Source organism: Amblyomma americanum, chromosome 3, assembly GCF_052857255.1.
Source record: "Amblyomma americanum isolate KBUSLIRL-KWMA chromosome 3, ASM5285725v1, whole genome shotgun sequence".
Classification (NCBI taxonomy): domain Eukaryota; kingdom Metazoa; phylum Arthropoda; class Arachnida; order Ixodida; family Ixodidae; genus Amblyomma; species Amblyomma americanum.
The window spans coordinates 173,411,621-173,419,856 of record NC_135499.1 but is presented as its reverse complement, the minus strand read 5'-3'; the positions used below and the strand labels follow the sequence as shown (position 1 = coordinate 173,419,856).

General features: G+C 45.9%; 1 protein-coding gene across 2 annotated transcripts; it reads left to right on the top strand.

Moving 5' to 3' along the window:
• Positions 1–3,683: 3,683 nt before the first annotated feature.
• LOC144125452 (uncharacterized) lies at positions 3,684–8,014 on the top strand. Of its 2 annotated transcripts, XM_077658832.1 has the most exons (4): positions 3,684–3,796; positions 4,492–4,959; positions 5,488–5,736; positions 6,579–8,014. In XM_077658832.1, exons 2-4 carry the CDS (start codon positions 4,549–4,551, stop codon positions 7,350–7,352), a joined length of 1,434 nt encoding a protein of 477 aa, XP_077514958.1. In that variant the 5' UTR covers positions 3,684–3,796; positions 4,492–4,548; the 3' UTR covers positions 7,353–8,014. The 2 variants fall into 2 exon arrangements, with proteins under 2 accessions (XP_077514958.1, XP_077514957.1); XM_077658831.1 differs by lacking the exon at positions 3,684–3,796 and having other exon boundaries at positions 4,426–4,959.
• Positions 8,015–8,236: the final 222 nt, after the last annotated feature.

Here is an 8,236-nt window from a genome sequence, read left to right as displayed (position 1 = left end):
ACCTCATAAACTGAAAGAAATAAAGCAAAAAAAGGAAACATCAAAGGAAGCCTATGTGTGGAAAGCCCGGGTGCCCGAAGCATATTGATTCACTCTGAATGAAAACGGTCTCGCGAGGATGTCGTTTCGATAAAACCCTTCGTCGCACTTTCCGACCGGGCACGGAACCCGCTGTCTCCGCCAGGCGCTCAAATGGACCAAGTGGAAATTTTCCCAGTTAAATAGTACTATGATCTTTGAAATAGCACCTATAAGGTGTGCAAACGTCAAATTTTGCATTCTTTCGTGTTTTGGCAAATCAATCTTTATATATATCCAATGTGTAGACATCTGTATAAGAACGTAATTTCCAGCAAATTTCAGCAGTCACAAACCCCCACCCCCCTATAGAGCCCCTGCAGAAGCGTAAGGGGGCGTTCGAGGAGAAATTTCACTCTGTTTAAACCTGCCTTTTGAGGCCCTTTTAAGCAACGTAATGTGAAGAACTTTCAGCTGGTTTCGTCTTCGTTCGAGCCACGAAGAATAAAGCATAAAATAGCGCAATCAAGTTGAGGATACTTCAGCTGAAGGATCCTGGCAGCGGCGACAGCATTTTGATGTAGCCAAAATGGAAAGTACTGCCGCGTATCGTGCGATGCAAGTGCCCGTTAAAGAGCCACTTTGTCACTAAAACTAATACGAAGATGTCCACAATACGGCCTCACCTCTAGCCATGTATAGTTTAGGGACGTTAAATTTCACAGAACAAAAATTTCATGTTAATATAAAAAGAAAAAAATGACGGTCAATTTGATTGGTTAGGCCAAATGCGAAATGGGTGCGTTAGCACTTCGGTTTTCACTTCGGCTCCGGTGTGGGCAGTTGGGCAGCCTGCCAAAGAGGTAAAATTGGACTCAGATATGGATATTTTTGCGAGAATGCGGGTAGTAGTGCTGCCGCACAAAAAGTGAATATGGAATCGGCAACCAATGGACAGAAGTGACAACAGAGAGAGAGGCTTTAATGAAACAGGAGTAGTTGTTGGCCTGGCATGTTACTGCAGGTGAGCGTGAAAGAAGAGAAGATTAGACAAGAGGAGGGTAAAAAAGAGAGAAAAGTGGAAAAAGAAACGATGAATGGTGAAATCAGACATACTCAACACTCATGCATTGGCGTGTTGCTCTAGGTGAGAGTGAAAGAAGAGAACATTAGAGAAGAGGAGGGTAAAAAAGAGAGGAAAGTGGAAAAAGAAAGGATGAATGATGAAATCAGACATACTCAACACTCACGCACTGGCATTTTACTCCAGGTGAGAGTGAAAGAAGAGAACATTAGAGAAGAGGAGGGTAAAAAGAGAGGAAAGTGGAAAAAGAAAGGATGAATGATGAAATCAGACATACTCAACAATCACGCACTGGCATGTTACTCCAGGTAAGAGTGAGAGAAGAGAACATTAGAGAAGAGGAGGGTAAAAAAGAGAGGAAAGTGGGAAAAGAAAGGATGAATGGTGAAATCAGACATACTCAACACCCACGCACTGGCATGTTACTCCAGGTAAGAGTGAGAGAAGAGAACATTAGAGAAGAGGAGGGTATAAAAAGAGAGGAAAGTGGAAAAAAAAGGATGAATGGTGAAATCAGACATACTCAACACCCACGCACTGGCATGTTACTTAAGGTGAGAGTGAAAGAAGAGAACATTAGAAAAGAGGAGGGTAAAGAAAGAGAGGAAAGTGGAAAAAGAAAGGATGAATGATGAAATCAGACATACTCAACACTCACGCACTGGCATTTTACTCCAGGTGAGAGTGAAAGAAGAGAACATTAGAGAAGAGGAGGGTAAAAAGAGAGGAAAGTGGGAAAAAAAAGGATGAGTGGTGAAATCAGACATACTCAGCACTCATGCACTGGCATGTTACTTTAGGTAAGAGTGAAAGAAGAGAACATTAGAGAAGATGAGGGTAAAAAAGAGAGGAAAGTGGAAAAAAAAGGATGAATGGTGAAATCAGACATACTCAACACTCACGCACTGGCATGTTACTTTAGGTAAGAGTGAAAGAAGAGAACATTAGAGAAGTTGAGGGTAAAAAAGAGAGGAAAGTGGAAAAAAAAGGATGAATGGTGAAATCAGACATACTCAACACCCACGCACTGGCATGTTACTTAAGGTGAGAGTGAAAGAAGAGAACATTAGAAAAGAGGAGGGTAAAGAAAGAGAGGAAAGTGGAAAAAGAAAGGATGAATGATGAAATCAGACATACTCAACACTCACGCACTGGCATGTTACTTTAGGTAAGAGTGAAAGAAGAGAACATTAGAGAAGTTGAGGGTAAAAAAGAGAGGAAAGTGGAAGCAGAAAGGATGAATGGTGAAATCATACTCAACACCCACGCACTGGCATGTTACTTAAGGTGAGAGTGAAAGAAGAGAACATTAGAAAAGAGGAGGGTAAAAAACAGAGGAAAGTGGGAAGAAAAGGATGAGTGGTGAAATAAGACATATTTAACACTCACGCACTGGCATGTTACTTTAGGTAAGAGTGAAAGAAGAGAACATCAGAGAATATGAGGGTAAAAAAGAGAGGAAAGTGGAAAAAGAAAATATGAATGGTGCAATCAGGCATACTCAACACCCACGCACTCACAAATCCACACAAGATTGCCAAAGAGTGTCCACCAAACCTGTGTCTAGCATAAAGAGCGTCATAGTGGATGCCATTAGAAGGGACGCGCAATCGTTGGCGGCCAAGCTTCAGAGAAAATGGCGAGCTTAAGAAATTTTCTGAAATAATGTGGATCTGGCTGGCGTAAAACTATATTAACTAGAGGACACAGGGCACAAAGAAAAGTATTTGTCCGGCAATGAACTGAGCCTGGTTGTTGATGGCAGTAAGGAGGACGGTGATGACGGCAGTGATTATGATGATGGTGATAATAATACAGTTACACGTTCTTGGGCAGCAACTGTTTAGTTAATGCATTGATACGTTTATAGGAACGTCTTTTCGTACAGCCGCCAGGAGTCGTAGGAGGCTGAGACTCGATGAGGCGGGAAACCCTGGGCAGGCTCGATACCTTTCTTGGCACAAGAAAGACTTGCGCACGGTCATGACAATTTCAAGACTCGCTTCAAGGGAAACAATTATGAACGCCGACTACTGGTACAAGTTTCTACGTATTAGTTAAAATGATTTGCTGAAGGCAGACACGTCATTCGCGTAAGCTACGCTTGTAGTAAATGTTCATAATGCCTCTACTGCCATCTTAGTGACCAAATGCCGTAATGTTATAATTACATTTTTGCTGATTTCGCTCATTATACACTAAAAGTTTGCAGCCTTTACCTTGCACCAGAAATTAGGGGCGCGCTCCGCGTGTTGGTCTGCGATGGCTTCTCTGCTGGTGTATCGCTCCTTCTCCAGAGCGTCTCAGCAGGTAATGTCGGGCTTTGTGATGCTATGTACGGTGCATGACAAACAGCGTGCAACCCCTCGCGTTCTCCAAAGCGAGCCCTCTGGGCCAGGGCTCCGCATGCGCTCTCCTCCTCTGTTTCTCTCTTTCTCCTCGTCGCCTAACAGCGCCCGCACAGGCCCAGCAACACGGGACCCAGGACAGCATAGATTGATGCGTTCATATCGCCAAGTGGCCACGCTGTTTCGAGAAGCCAATAGGAAACCACGCAGGGTGGGCACGCCATAAGGCAGAGACGTCTTCGCGTGCAACAACACTGGCGCCGCCACTGCCGTCCAAACGAACTGAGACTCCACGGCGTTCCTGCCACAGAGTTGCAGAAGGGGCTTCGGTAGCGCGTGGATTCGGGTAGGTCACCGGCACTTTTATTTTCCGATAGACTAGCAAAAAGCTTTAAATTATTTAATTGAAGTTCATTGCGAGCCAGAAGCTTTTATCAGGATCCAAAAATGTTGATTGGTCTCTTTATCAGTTTTCTTTTTTGTAAGACCTCTGACTTAAAATAACAACAACCCTCTTGAAGTGATCCTTCCCGATACACACTAGGTGCGATCCTGCTGTAATATAAAATGAATCGCAAAGAATGTCAGAGCGTCAGCTTCAATTCTCTTAGAGGCTTTTCACAAGATGACTGTTAAAGCATATTATCAAATCTTAAGCAGTGCTTCGTGATTCGGGGACTCTCTAGAACAGCTAAATCGCAAACAGAACATGTGCAGTACAAATATCTCTGTCAATACGGGCACTGATTAAGCCTCCATTTCATGTAGATATCCTAGCTCTTCAGGTTTCGCTTCCATATGTCCGCAGACTTGAGCAGCTCCCTATAGAAGAAATGAAGACGTTTTTCACTATTTTTTTCACGCGACGAACCCATGAGCATGATCAGGTGCCATTGACACGACAGACTAAACATTGTTTCTCTCTTCTCTCCCACACCCTTTATTCCTCATCCCAGGTGTAAGGCAGCCAACCGGGCATTATGCCTGGTTAATCTCCCTGCCTTTCCTTTCTTCTTTCTTTGTCTGTCTTCCATGGATCAGCCTCGTGCGAGGGCAGACAACCGAAGACCGCGAAGGACCACCAGGAACTCGGAAAGAATGATGTTCCGGACTCTAAAGACACGCACAAGTCCGCTGGTGGCGCCAGAGTCCATGATAAACGGACGTCCCAAGATCATCCGCCTGTCCAAGAGCGCCTTCCGCAAGCATCGCTTCGGCGGACGTGACGCGGCCGCCGCCTTTGCTGCCGCCACCCGCGGCACCAGTTTGTCTTGGCTGGCCAGGTTTCGTAGTCGCTGGCTGCCCAACATCAACAAGAACGTTCTCTTGCCGGCGCTCATCTCGCTTCGCAGCGTCGGCCTGCGCATCATTGACAGCAACGACCACGTGATCCTGTCAGCCTGCTCTACCATCTGGGCCATCCTGTCGGTCGCCTTCCAGACCGTCAACGTCTGCATGACGATCATGGGTGTCGTGTCCAACAATTTCCACGGCTACCTGCTCGACCAGGTTTCGCTAGTTTACCTCCTGTTTTGTTTGCTCATTCTCTGAGGCCTATAGAGACCCCAGATTGCTAAGCGTCTCCGTTCTTACGCACTTTTGCTTCTCTTCAGCCTTGCTCTCGAACAAATTTCTCCTAATGAAACACCTCTGTTTCTGAGGTTCGACGTTGTTTTTGAGAAGGGACACCAATGTGCACTTGATCTCACAGCTGCACTAGTATGGCTAGTCTTGTCAGTATGGAATCGCATTTGTGCTAGTAGCCTGAATGTTTTTTTATGTAAATGTTTTTATTTGAATGTTTTTATGTGGGCTAAAAAGGCGAAAACGTGATAACTGTGCCTGGACTTTAATTTATGTGATGCTCTGCGTTCGTTTCGCCCATCAATTGCACTCAGCTGCTCGTTGTCTTATCGGTCTTTGAGTGTGTTATAAGTAACGAGCTATGCCGGCTGCCTGCTTTAAGTATAACTGACTGGAGAAGAGCGCAGAAGTGACATAGTGTGTAACCACAGTCGTAGCTTTCTTTTCTGACAGGTCTCACTCGTGCTGGCCACCCTCTGCTCTATCATCTGTTCGGTGTTGCTGGCGTTCAGCCCCGGGAGGCTGAATGCCCTGATCGAGAAAGTGGAGGACACGCTGTTCGAGCTGCACTGCGCACGCGACCTGCGCCAGTACTGGATGCCCATCAGCCTGCTCACAGTGGTCGGCTGGCTGTACATGGCGCTCAGGTTCGTCGCCGTCACCTGGGTGCTCGACAACCAGCCGCCGAGGGATGTCTTCAAGGTAATTGCTGTAGCAGCGATAGCAAAGTCTTATCTGTTGACCCTCAATTTCGTATCAGCCAGTAGAGCACTTCAACACAAATAGCTATTTAAGATTGGCTCTTGCCGTCACTTCGTGAATCGTTGTAGCTGTGTGTGTGAAATCCAAAGTAACGACCGATCACGCGCTGTTCAAATACAAGAAGAACTTTGACAATGCGACCGCTTTTTTTCTGGTAGCCCAGCTGTTGCTTTCCTATGAGAGCCAACCACTTAGACCTTGGCTGCAGGATATTTGGTCAAGAGGTCTGTGTTCATAACCACACGAGCTCTCCTTCGACAAGGCAAGATACATTTGTGTGCCAGCTTACAGAAGTTCGGGGTGTCTGTTATAAAAACGAAGTAGCCGAAATCACCCAGGAAGTTTCTAATTGCTGGTAACCCGCAAATCACCAACGGTTTGTAGTCAGTGAGGGTATTAACCACACGCAAAGGCTAGTCACGTAGGTTTCAGTTGAAGCCTCTGTTCGTCACGCCTGATGCCTATGCATTGTTGTCCGAATGTTTCAACGCCATCGGTTGTGAATCCTGCGTTGCAATGCACCACATAATTTTGTTACAGACGTGCAAGATGTGATGATGCTTTGAAGCCGGGGGCTTTTTTTTCTTGCGCGGAAAATTTTCTAGTTTATTAAGCTTTTGTGTACAAAAGTGTTTTCATGTACACACACGGCAGATAGCAAATTCAGATGTTCAGATAACAATTGTCAAGGCATGCTCTGTCATGTTATTTTTCACACATTCTGGTGAATGCATTCAATCTATAGAAAATGAACTTAAGTTACCCCGACGCCTGCCACGCAGGGTGTGTTCTTCACGGAGGCGAGCCGCGAGTACTCGGAGAACACGCTGCTGTTCCTGGTGGCACTCATGTGGTACCTGAACACGATTTTCGTCTACGGCACGCTCGTGTTCGTGCCCATCCTGTTCATCTCCTTCTGCCTGATCCTGGCGCGGGCCTTCCGCGTGCACAACACCGTCATCAGAGACGTGCACCGGTCGGGACGGTCCGTCGAGGCGGACACGCTGGCGCAGATCCGCATCTTCTACGAGCGCATCTGCACCCTGGTGACCGACCTGAACGAGCTGTTCGGGCCCGTCATCTTCTCCTGGTACATCATGATTGTGCTCAGCGTCTGCATCGACATGACGCAGCTCTTCAGCGACACGAACCTGCTCAAGAACACCAAGGAGGACGAAGGGTTCCTCTTCAGCCTGCGCGGCATCTACTCCCTCCTGTCCTTCCTGGGCACGTGCCTGGCCGCGTCGCGTGTGTCCGAGGAAGCACTCGCCCCTCTGCCGCACTTGCACGAGCTGACGTTGCGCAGCTGGAGGCTGGACATGAACACCAAGATGGAGGCGCACTTCTTCCTCAGCCGTCTGTCCTCCTCGCCGGTCTCGATGACCGGCTGGAACTTCTTCACCATCAACCGAGGCTTTATACTGAGCGTGTGCGCTGCGCTCACCACGTACGTGGTGATCATCATCCAGATGAACCCCAAGGCCATGAAGACCATCAACAAGCTGGTGACCACGGCGCTGAACAACACCGGCAACGGAACTGCTTCGAGTGAATGACCGGCCCGGTCACCACGAATAGCCTCGTTTTTCGTTGTACGCGACCGAACGAGGGACTAGGGAATTACCAAAGATCAGTTCTTACCCTTTAGAATGCGTTTTAGCTTTATTAGCTTCACGTTAAATGGAAGGTTATCGTTTTTAAAAAATAATTGATGCCATGTTGTGTGTCCTGAAGTGTTAATGTAGGCCTCATAGAACAAAAACGGGAAGTTATCGTTCTCCAAGGATAATTCATGCCATTTTATGTGTCCTAAAGTAGCAATGTAAGCGTCATAGCACACCGTAAAGAGATGTTCGAATAACTATACTTCAGATGCACAAAAATTGTTTTGTTTAATTTAAATGTACTAATGTTGTTCTATGATTGCGGTTATTTTGATTTCGAGAATTTGCAGCAGCTATGTAAGCGCACATCACGTCCTTGTGCCGTGCACCAAAGTGTATTAGTATGATAAGGTAGCATTTCAGACCTTTTTTTATTCAGCACGCATACCAATGATTTTACGCAAATGATACCCCAACTTTTTTAACACAATGTTGTACTGAGGAACTAGAATCGAGGAACTCAGCCGTCATCACTCATTTGAATTGTTCACGAAATACTATGTTTTGTCCGCTGTTAAGAACTTGTCATGAAACATTAAAGTGCTCTCTTGTGACATCTAGCAGATCCGTAAAATAATTTCAAGGCACATAACACGCGTTATAACGAAAAATGAAAAGTGACTAGAAAAGCAATGACTACTGATATTAAACGAACTAAACGGCTACAAAAACTTCTTCGAAAATATATGTTTCTAAGTGATGAAGGCGCATTTTATGAGTGGCCATTTATTTCCTTGATTAATTTTCTTTAGACACTTGAATTTTTCACTAGTGAA

What these genes read in the sequence shown, in the direction of transcription:
- LOC144125452 (XM_077658831.1), top strand. Translation starts at nt 4,483, where the DNA reads ATGGATCAGCCTCGTGCGAGGGCAGACAACCGAAGACCGCGAAGGACC. An exon ending in ACGGCTACCTGCTCGACCAG is followed by an intron (nt 4,960 to 5,487) that starts GTTTCGCTAGTT and finishes CTTTTCTGACAG; the next exon opens with GTCTCACTCGTGCTGGCCAC. An exon ending in CGCCGAGGGATGTCTTCAAG is followed by an intron (nt 5,737 to 6,578) that starts GTAATTGCTGTA and finishes CCTGCCACGCAG; the next exon opens with GGTGTGTTCTTCACGGAGGC.